At 41.5% G+C, this 11,795-nt stretch overlaps 1 protein-coding gene across 1 annotated transcript; it reads right to left on the bottom strand.

Annotated features, from left to right (window-relative positions):
- Nucleotides 1–2,698: 2,698 nt before the first annotated feature.
- Nucleotides 2,699–4,204, bottom strand: LOC130017024 (DDB1- and CUL4-associated factor 12-like protein 2). The gene has a single exon (XM_056107749.1). It carries the CDS (start codon nucleotides 4,202–4,204, stop codon nucleotides 2,699–2,701), a length of 1,506 nt encoding a protein of 501 aa, XP_055963724.1.
- Between the last annotated feature and the right edge of the window lie 7,591 nt (nucleotides 4,205–11,795).

Raw genomic sequence — 11,795 nt, 5'->3', positions numbered from 1 at the left:
AATGTGCAATTAAGATGAATGAGGAAAATGTGTATGATAAATTGCTTAAATTTTCTGACGAAAAGGCTATGATAGGTGCTACCATTTGTATAAAATTGAATATACACACGAATGTTTTATTTATTAATATACTTCTAAATTTATATATACTAAGATTGCTGGCTGGAGCAATAGCACAGCGGGTAGGGCCTTTGCCTTGCACGCAGCCAACATGGCCGACCCAAGTTCGATTCCTCCGCCCCTCTTGGAGAGCCCGGCAAGCTACCAAGAGTATCTCGCCCTCATGGCAAAGCCTGGCAAGCTCCCTGTGATATATTCGATATGCCAAACACAGTAACAAGTGTCACAATGGAGGCATTATTGGGCCCGCTCAAGCAAATCGATGAACAACAGGAGGACTGTGACCGTGACTAAGATTGTATTACTTGTAATCTGTGGGCTGAATGAAGACCAGAGATTCTGGGGCATTACTTTTTTTGCACTTATGTCTGTATTAATCATACTTTATGATCACATAATATTATAAATTAACTTAAAATAAAACAGAAATTGGACTAACCTAATGAGATACCATTGCTGAATCATCCAAGTATCTTTGTCCCCTGACTAAGATCTCTGGAACCTTCTCAAGATGGCCGCAGGTCAACTCCTCACTTTGACAAGAGGATCAGCATCCCACCCATACCCAACAGCCTCTTGCATATAAATATCCCAGTTTCACAGCTCTATAATTAATCTTGAAGAAATGCCAATCTGATGAATTGTCACAGTTCTATAACTCCTCGAGCATGTGGTCATTTATGCCTCCCAATTTCACAGTACTAGATTCAAAGTACTGATAGAAAAGTAGGAGTGCAGGAAATCAAATGGGAAAGTTTTATAGAAGACCACTAAGCTCAATTAGTGAATAAGTAACATAAAAAACTCAATGAAAAGGATCAGTAAATAGTCACAGAGTGACTATACTAATACAGTTGTGAAATATATGTTGTAACAAGCAATATAAAGTAAATTCTTTTGTGCCCGCCAAAGTGTCAGGCTTGTGCATGGGTGGGAATCTTAGGTCATTGGTGCAGTAACGGTCACATTATCGGATTGGTTTTGGACCATTGAAAACCTGAAAAAACTGTATTACAAAAAACTTTGTTAATCATGGTGTTAAAATAAAGTTTCAAACAATAAAAAAATCAAAGTCAAGTAGGAAGTCTTGCTAGATGCTTAAAATATCAGAAATGAATGATAAACATGTATTTATCGTGCATTTTTCTCACAAGGGAAGTATTTTATATATATATGTGTGTGTATGCATATGCATGTGTATATGCATATATGTATACATACATAAATACAGAATATATTTGAAAGTAAGAGAAATATGTTAATTTGTGAATATCTAACATTTTATAAAATTCTCTTAAAAAGATATATAACTGTTTTAATTTATAACATATTTAGATGATCTTAGATAAGACATCAAAGATATTATTTAATTTGATAACCTATGATAGAAGCATCAATTCGCTTTCTAAAACTAAATGCACATAAAATAATGTGTGAGTAGCTGATCAAATCAGCAAGTTTCTGTCCTGAAAGGTTTTGACTTTAATAAATAATACCGAAGGAAGAAAACTTTTCTAAAAAGCATATATTTAAGCACATATCCTTAAGAGTTTTTAAATTTTAGCAAAGAACTTATTAGCTACAATGCTAACTTTTTCCCTGCAACATATCACATATACAATGTAGATAAAAATTACCCTTGTACATAATAAAAAATTGTCAGCAAGGACATCTTGCATAACAGCAGGCTTTTTAACTCTAAATGGCTGACTAGAATAGTGCTACCTGAACATTAAAAAATGTTTACCCCCAAAAGTGTCTCCATGATTGTTCTAATATATATGTATATATACATATATATGCCAGTTTTGATTACTTTTGAAAACTCTGTACCATACATGTTCCTCAGAAAGCAGGCCATAATATAGAAACTTTAAACTGGTCTCCCAGAGGTATTTACATTAATTTTTTTCTGATCAAATTTATGATGAATAGGATAGATACTACTGTAAAATTTCTTATATAGATAAAATATTTAAAAGATATTTTAAGCTCAAGCAATACAAAAATAAAACTGAATTTCCAGCATCCTAATGAAGTTCTCTCCAAATGGTGGCAAGCTAGAACTTGAACTCTGTTTTCTAATTGGAGCAGAGCTGTATGATGGGTAGTTCCTCAGAGAAACCCAAAATAAACTTTTAGAGCATACTTTCTTAAAATACCGTATCTTTGAAATGTGTGAACCCCGAATGTATTGTTGAAATACTGGTAAAATTAAACCACTAAATTGTATTGGGCACAAAGACCACATTATCACAGAAGACACATCCATGACTCATTAAATGACACCACAGAATTTAAAGGTTAGCCAGAATACAACTGTTATAATAGACAGACAAAAAGAGGGTGATGATTATTGGGTTAGAGGATGACATCAACACCTTAAAGCCATGTTTTCCGCTACCTGAGGAGACCACATTAACTTTAACTTCTCCTCTCTTGCCTTTGCTGCATTGTCAAGGTGAGTCAATTGGGCAAGTTCTACTGTGAAGTAAAACTTGCACAGCTAAACACAGTTACAGTGAGACAAAGGAAAATGGGAGAGGTCTGGAAGAGGAACTGAGAACTTTCTGATAACTTAAACCCAGAGACCTGCATAGTGTCCACGGAGACCCAATGGAAGGGGTCCCCCAGCCACGAAAAGCTTCATGTCTGACCAATTATAGCAGTGGGTATAGACTGCTATGGGAATGTTGCTAGAGCCACCAAAGTTCACTAACAGGTCATCAGGGTTGAGCCAGCCTCTTCCACAGGTGAGCTTGACCTTCGTGCCTAAGGATCCTGGGCAGCAGTACATGTTGTTTGATGGCTCCTCCTCGAGGAACTTCTGCGCACGGATGTCATAGAAAAGCAGAGAGCCATGGCCTGTGCCCACTGTGACAAGATTGCGGTAGAAACTCAGAGAGTGCACACCGGTGCCTCCCTCCCTAGAGCACAAAGGCCTAAAGTTCTGCTGGTGTTGACGGGGATCCAAGAAGGAGACATGAGATTGGGAGCCCACAGCAAACAGGGATGGCTCATCACAGTAGGTCAGGCATGTATTGTCTCTGCAGAAATGCAGTCTGAGTGACATCAACCTGGACAGGTTGTTCCGAGTTTTCCAGAGGTGAAAATAACCATCCAGGGTCAATGCTCCCAGCTCCTGGTTCCTGCCATTGAAGGCCAGAGCCCGCACCTTACCACTATTAGGGCTGGTACTCACTCTAGGAATGGGCTCGATGTTCTGCGGAAATATGTGGCCATACACAGGAAGTTCTTCATCACTGTTCCGGTTGGTGTTGTTACTGAACATGTCGAGATCTATCTGCCACAACCCTAAACTACCATCCCGAGAGCCGCTTACAGTTGCTGTGTCACTCACCCAGGCGATGGTGAAGATCCTGTCTCTGTGGCCATGGCAGTCACCGAGACACAAGGGATCCAGAGTTGGTAACTGGTAGATGGCCAGGCTGTTAGGGTTCTCCCCCCCGGTGGCCAGGAGTGTTTTGGAGGGATTCAGTTCGATGGCATGTATGCCACAACCTGGGTGGGCACGACGCTGCCCTGGTTTCTGATCCTGCATAAGTGGAATATATGAGATCTGGTGTGACTGCACGTCCAGCACAAACAGCGTGTTACACTTGGTGCCACAAACCACCTGTCTGGTGTTCAGCCACTGTGACGCAAGCACCTTGTTGAGAGTACCCAAGGACAGTTCGTGCTCGGTCAGGTGTTCGGGCAGCTTGTGCACAGCATAGCCTTTCAGTTCGTATTCCATGTCCTGGACCTCAGGTGGAGCCCTCACTCCCACCTCACGGCCCTTCAGGTACTGGACCACAGATCGCCACTTAACTGGCCGCTTTAGTTTTTTGCGTGCGGCTCCATCAGCATCCTCCCAGCCCTGTGATGAAGTGCTCGCTGCACCGTCTTGGATGGCAATCACTTTCCGCTTCCTGTTCCCCGTTTGCTGCTGGGACAAGGCGGGTGATGATGGGGAAACAGTGGTATTGGTGTTGGCGGTGGTCTCGGTGGTGGGGACCGTGGTGGTGTTGCTGCGGCAGTGTCGGCGTTGTCGGTGTCGCCGGGTGGCTCCTGTGTTGGCCATGATGGTGTTGATCACGGCAGTGCCTGCTTTAGCTGTGCACGGAGGATCTCATGAGCCAGGCCACTGGATGTTACGGAGGCTCAGCCCCTCCTGATCTCAGGTAGTGGCAGAGCTGGGCTGAGCACAGGTGGCCGGCAGCAGAGGTGGCAGGCACTGGTGGTGGTGGGGGTGAGGTGGGGGAGAAAGGTTGGCGGGGCAATGAGAGCCACGTCAGAATGGAACTTTGATGACATAGAGGTTGCCTCGTCATCCCCTACGTGTGAGGGGCGGAGTCAGCAGTGGGAGAGGCTGGCAGGGAAGGGGGGAGGGGCAGCGTGTGGGAGCACTTGTGACTGGGAAGACTGCGAGTCAGGCCTGAGGGACCCTAGAGGACCACAACTGGGAGGTTTAGGGAGACTGGGAACCTCGCCTGGACCAGTGCTTTGGGATGTTTCTGGGTGTGGGAAGGACCTAGTGTGCTTGCTGAGGCACCTTACTACCTTACTACCTTCTAGAGTGTTCCTTACCTTCAGGAATGCAACTAGGTAACTTTTTTCAAGTCCCTACTGAATGGAACACAAGCCTGGAAAATAAAATATAGTCAAATTTAGGGCTAGAAGGAGTCCTTGACACCTGTGTGATGAAGTAACCTATATGTTATTGTGGAAGATACTGTTTCCAATAGGTAGGAAATTCACAGAAGTGGAGAGATCTTTGTCCTTTGTCTTTTTTTTTTCTTTTTGGTTCACACCCGGCGATGCACAGGTGCACAGGGGTTACTCCTGACTTTACACTCAGGAATTACTCCTGTCGGTGCTCAGGGGCCCATATGGAATGATAGAAATTGAACCTGTGTCAACTGCGTACAAGACAAATGCCCTACCCGCTGAGCTATAGCTCCAGCCACAGATATTTGTCCTTCAGTCAGTCTTATAGCTCCCTCCTGTCTTGGCTCCTCTGCTGGTGACAGCTGTACATTTTCTTTCTTCCTCCCTTGTTTTCTTTTCTTTTTAATTTAGTTTTTTACTGAATTACCGTGAGATACAGTTACAAAGTTATTAATGATCCGTTTTTAGTCATGGAATGTTCCAATACCCATACATTTCTCAGCACCAATGACCCCAGCCCAGTTGAACATTTTCACTTCCCCTGCCCTCTCCTAGACATCATTCTCCAATTGATCTTCGTGATCTTTTAGATTTAAGATCCCTAAGGGGTACATGCAGAGTTGGGGTGGCAGATGTGGAGTCATGGACTTGGGTTTAGAGCAGCTACAGGATCAGAGTACTGAACTGATTATTGCAATGGTGAAGCAAGAAGATGATGCTCTTCAGGGACAGAGTTCCCTAGAACCTCAGAGCCTCAGACTGTAGAGCAGAGTAGAAGAAATTCAATAAAGGAATAATTATTTCCCTACTCTGGGAGGAAGTATTCAGTCCTCACTCCCAATCCTAGAAAAGGGCTATTGTTCCTGGCACTGGCACTGTCACTGTCCTCCCATTGTTCATCAATTTGCTCGAGCAGGCCCAATAACATCTTCTTTGTGACACTTGTTACTTTGTTTGGCATATCGAATACGGCATGGGTAGCTTGTCAGGCTTTGCCGTGCCAGTGAGATACTTTTGGCAGCTTGCTGGGCTCTCCGAGAGTGTTGGAGGAATCAAACCTGGATTGGCTGGGTAGGCCGTGTGCAAGGCAAACGCCCTACCTCTGTGCTATCCCTCCAACCCTGTTCCTAGGTAGAGAACAGTTTTATGTAGAAGGTCCCTTGGGACTTGGAGCATCTGAGGACCCCTGAGGGATTCACAAGATTTCTGGGGCACAAATGAAAAACAACTTTGCATGAGAATATATATCCACGTAGATACAATGGTGGAACCGAGGTGTCCAAAGCTTCTGAACTGCCAAAATGGGCCTAGTCAATTTTCACAGTGACAAAAGAGAGTCTGGTAACTGATGCCAACTATTCAATTCTCCTCTACAAGTACTTGGTTAACATAGTAACTCTTGAGAGCTGAATTAACTTCTCTGGTCAAATGACAACATAGGAGTTCCATTTTATTGCTTATTCCCCTCTTCTCCAATATCTTATGTACATCATAAAATTTCCTAGGGCAAAACCCAGAGGTTTTTCCCCATACTTCAGTTCAACTGCTATATCACATGTTATATGCCTTCTCTAGATGAATAAGGACTAAGTTAACAATGAAATACTGCTGGTAATTTCTTAATTAGAATTAGCACTACTACATAAAAACTGATTAAAACTTGCTTTAAGTATGTCAGCCAACTTCTTGATATATTATCATATTTCTTTTCCTCTGTTATGTCTCAAAAACTGTATTAAATAGTAAGCACTCATAACATACTTTTATTGTGACAGAACAAACTACAGCTATGCATATATATTAATGTATACATGTTTATATGTGTATTTCAACAATAAAAATGAATAGCTTTTATAACAGCTATTATTCATTAAGAACCTATTTGTATTATAGGTTGGATAGTTACACTAATACTTCAAATGCTTTATGAACATTCTATTATATTTTACAATGATGGATCTGAGGCCCAGAAAGGGTCACATCACAAATAATTAGTAAAGTCATTATTCCAAATCATTTGCAACTAAGGTTTGCACCATAATATTTAAGCAACAAAACATCTGTTTTCCTTGTTTAAAAATCCCTTAAGTGACTTCTATCACAGAAATTTTACAATTTGGAAATATATATATATATATATATATATATATATCCTAAATTAAGGAAATACTGAATGTAGATTACGTATAACAATTTCCATGTTTAAAGTGACAACATGATCTGTGAAACATTTTCAATATGCAAATATTTTAATTTCATTTTTTTTCCTTTTTTTGGTCACACCCAGAAATGCTCAGGGGTTACTCCTGGCTTTGCACTCAGGAATTAGTTCTGGCAGTGCTCAGGGGACTATATGAGATGCCAGGGATCGAACCCGGGTTGGCCAAGTGCAAGGCAAAAGCTCTACCTGCTGTGCTATCGCTCCTGCCCCACAATATGCAAATATTTTAAATAATACTTATGAAACAAATAATTGTCTACAGTTTGTTTCTAATGTGAACATGATAAAAATTATACCTCTTTATTAGTCCTGGTAATAGACCTTCCACTTTTTTTATAAATATGGAGCAATTATGTGAGATTTTTTTTATTGATAAATGAGGTGTGTTAATTTCATTTGGAATGCAATGCATGAAACACTTATGTGCATAGTTTTAAATTTCTCTGAACATTTTACTTAAAAACATCAAACTTCCAGACTAGAGGCAACTGATGTTGAGAGATTTAGTTTTTGTATATCATTTTGCAAATTTGATCATTTATTTGCATGACTGATTCCGTTTTAAAGAAAGCCCATTATCTCCTAATATGTAAAATTATACACAGAACACTTATTGCAGAAATGGCAAGGGTGATGACATGTTGATAAAATTTCAAGGCTGTAGAGCTTTCTGTGTCTACTGTCTCCAGTAGGTATTTTGTTTCCTGTGGGGGCTACCAAAGTCCAGAGTACAGGCTTTGTCAATTGCTATCAATCCACTCTTGTACTCATGAAAACTTTTTGCTACTAACATGCAGACCCCCAAAAGACACACATACACACACATACACACACCTAGATTTGTATTAGCCATGCAAATATTCCCTACCTCATATTCTTCTCTGTTGGATGAGAGTTTGTATTAGTGGCTTCAGGGCTCTGTTTTTTCATGCTTTTCAACTACATTACAGGATAAAACTTTATTGTTGTTTAATTTCCATTTCCCAGGCAATAAGTGATAATGAACACTTTTAATATGCCTACTGTCCATCTACATGTCTTTTTTGCACATGTTTCTGTTCATTTCCTGTCTCCATTTTTGGATGTTTTTAGATTTGTGTTATGTGATTCACTGTGTATCTTTGATATTAACCCAACCTATATCTGATGAATTTTCTGTGAATATCTTCTTCCATTCAAAATATCTATATTTTGGCCTGAATTTTTTTTGCTGTGCAAAAACATTGTAATTAGTCAAAAATTCATTTTTTTTTGTTTTTTGGCTTACAATACTATAAATAACAGATTCTTATGGACATAATTCCAACACCACACCCAAGCCATCACCAGTACACCCAGCTCCCCTGCTCTCTATCATAGATTATCCCTCTGACAACACTCCAATTCAATTGTGTGTGTCAGTTCCCCTGTTATGTTGTCTTTGAATCTTTGTTGGTGCTTCACTATGTATCTTAAAGTCAGACATATGAAAAAGATCATTCTGCATCTGTCTCTTTCATTCTGACAGACTTCACTTAGCATGCTATCCTCTAGTTCTATCCACATTGCTGCAAGTGGCACAATTTTGTTCTTTCTTAGAGCTGCATAGTATTCCATTTGTGTGTGTGTGTGTGTGTGTGTATTAAATATCAGAACCCCTCGATATAATATCTGCAGTTTGGCATTTGGGTTGTTTTCATATCCTCACTATTGTAGTAAGTGCAGTGGTAAATTTAGATGTGGTAGATGCTTTCAATTTAATGTTTTTCTGTTTGAGGGATAGATGTTAAGAAGTGGTATTGCTAGATCATATGGGAGTTCTATTCCTAATTTTTTATAAATCCTAGTTTCACGTTTCATAGACATTGAACTAGATGACATTTCCACTAGCAGTAGATGAGAATTTCTTTCTTACCACAACCCTGCCAACACTGTTTACAGATTTTTTTGATATGTGCCATTCATGCATGTGTGAGATGATATTTCATTGTTGTTTTCATTTGAATTTTTCTAATCATGAGTGACGATGAGCACTTTTTCATGTGTCTGTTTGACATCTGTATATGTTCTTTGGAGAAATATCTGTTTATATACTCACCCCATTTATAATTAGGGTCATTGGATTTTCTATTGGTAAGTTTGAGAGTGGTTTATAATCTATCAACCCTTTATCAGAAGTATTGCCACAAAAATGTTTTCTCCCATTCTTTATGGTGTCATATTAGAGCTTGAGTTTCTTTCACTGTGCAAAAATTCTTTGAATTTTATATAATTCAATTTGTTTATTTACTTATTCTTTTTGGTGTGTTTGTCACTGTGGTTATTGCATTACAGATTTCTCTGTGCTCAGTTTCCTATGGCTGTCTGCCGGTGTTTACTTTGACAAAGTTTTTGGATTTGCCTCTAATCTTAATATCTTTAACCCACTTTAACTTTCCATTTCTGAAGGGTGTTAAGTACTGTTCTAATTTAAATTTTTTATCTATGACTGGGCTGGAGGGATAGCACAGCGAGTAGGGCATTTGCCTTGCATGCGGCAGACCCAGATTCGATTCCTCTGCCCCTCTCAGAGAGCCCGGCAAGCTAATGAGAGTATCTTGCATGCACGGCAAAGCCTGGCAAGCTCCCCATGGCGTATTTGACATGTCAAAAACAGCAACATCAAGTCTCACAATGGAGACATTACTGGTGCCCGTTTGAGCAAATCGATGAACAATGGGAGGACAGTGTTACCTATGACTATCCAGTTTTGCCAACATTTGTTATGCTTATTGTTTCTTTATAGTATAGTTCAAAGTTGGGGACTGACACACCTCCCATTTTCTTTTGTTTCATTAGTATTATATGGCTATTTGGGGAGTTTTATGATTCCATACAGATTTTTTTCATTTACTTTTATTTTTCATAATTTTATTTATTTTTTCTTCTTATATTTATTTATTGAATCACTGTGGGAAAAGTTACAAAGCTTTCAGGTTTAAGTCTCAGTCAAACAATGATCAAACACCTTTCCCTTCACCAGTACTCATTTTTCACCACCAAGAACCCCAATCTACCCCCTTCCCACCCCTCCCAATGCCTGTGAGGCAGATGATTTCTACTTAAATCTTCTCTACATTGATTACATTCATTATTTCGACAAAAGATGCACTATTATTGTTTAGAATTCCACCCCTAACAATCAGAATTGCTGAAAAGGCATTGTGAAATACTTTGTTTTCTATAGCTGGTATGAGGATCATATGTCATATAATGATTTTGGATTTCTGCAAAGAGACATATAATTACAAGATTGTTTTCTGTGCGTCTGGTGTTATGGCTGTGCTGGATAGCCACTCGTGGGGGGCAACTTGTGACCTTGGTAGGGCGTGAAGGACGAGCCGGTACCGTCCCTCTTCCCATGAGACTGCAGTTGCCCTGTCACCACTGCCACATACCTGGCTTTCCTATAAGCTCTGAGGTGGGGGCCACCTTGCTGTCAGGGCGGAAAAAGGCAGAAGGGAGCAAAACCCTTACCCTCCAGGGGAGGCATGGCGCCATAGTTTAATGCTTATCCATTCACTTTTCTGTCACAAGCTGTCTGGCTCTAGACTAAGTCCTTCTGCCTCTGTTGTCATGGCCGTGCTGGAGAGCCGCTCGTGGGGGGAAACTCGTGGGCTCTGTAGGGCATGAAGGACGAGCCGGTACCGTCCCCCTTCCCATGAGACTGCAGTTTCCCCGTGACCGCTGGCTCATACCTGACTTTCCAATAAGCTCCAAGGAGGTGGCCACCTTGCTACCATGGGGGGGGGGGGGGAGGAGGAAGGCAGAAGGGAGCAACACCCTTTCCCTTCTGGGGAGGCTTGGCGCCGTACTTTAATGCATGATCCATTCACTTTTCTGCCACAAGTTGCCTGACTCTGGATTAAGTCCTTTTGCCTCTGGAGCCATGGCCATGCCGAAGAGCCACTTGTGGGGGGCAACTCCTGACCTCGGTAGGGCATGAAGGATGAGCGGTTACCGTCCCCCTTCTCATGAGACTGCAGTTGCCCCATCACCGCTGGCTCATACCTGGCTTTCCAATAAGCTCTGAGGTCGCGGCCACCTTGTATGCGGTCCAGATACATTTCTGCCAAAAGTCGCTGGGTTACGAGATTTGTTTCTGAGTCTCTGAGATCATGGCAGTTAATCTGCTTGATCAGGAGCCAGAGAGGCCGTTTGTAGGCAGCGACTCGGGGTCTCGTTGGGATGGGGAGGAAAGGACCGGTTCCACCCCCATTTGGTGAAGCCCGGCTTGTCTCGTCACTGCAGGCCCAAAGCTGACTGTCCTGTGGCCTCTGGAGGATGACAGTCACCGGGCCACCAGGGCAAACAGTCCAAGGCACCTATTTGCAACTGAATTGGCCCAGCGCCAGTAACCTACTGCAGGAACAGGACACATTTCTGCCAAAAGCCTTTGGGTTCCAAGATTCATTTCTGAGTCTCTGGGATCATGGCCGTTAAGCAGTTCGATCAGGAATCAGAGAGGCCATGCCTCCAATTATATACCTGAGCCAGAGGTGGTTTGTGAGTGTGTCTCCCACATACCTAACTTTTGGCCATTTACTTTCTTGGTAAACTTTGCCCCAAGCTTTTGGGGTCTGGCCAAAGGCATAGCAGCAATTTTGAGGTATTTGAAAGTCTGATGGTGCCATCAGGCTGCTGATGCACTCACCTCACAGGTACAGATTTACCTGATCGCAGCACCATACCCCCTCCATACAGATTTTAATAGAGTTTTTTGTATGTCTTAGAAAATAGTCATTGGAATTTTAATGGGATTGCA

This window comes from Sorex fumeus, unplaced genomic scaffold (assembly GCF_029834395.1).
Source record: "Sorex fumeus unplaced genomic scaffold, SorFum_2.1 ptg000171l, whole genome shotgun sequence".
Classification (NCBI taxonomy): domain Eukaryota; kingdom Metazoa; phylum Chordata; class Mammalia; order Eulipotyphla; family Soricidae; genus Sorex; species Sorex fumeus.
Note: the sequence above shows the minus strand (reverse complement) of the source record. Positions and strands in the feature narration are given on the sequence as shown.

Coding starts and splice junctions, on each gene's coding strand:
- LOC130017024 (XM_056107749.1), bottom strand. CDS start 4,204: ATGGCCAACACAGGAGCCACCCGGCGACACCGACAACGCCGACACTGC.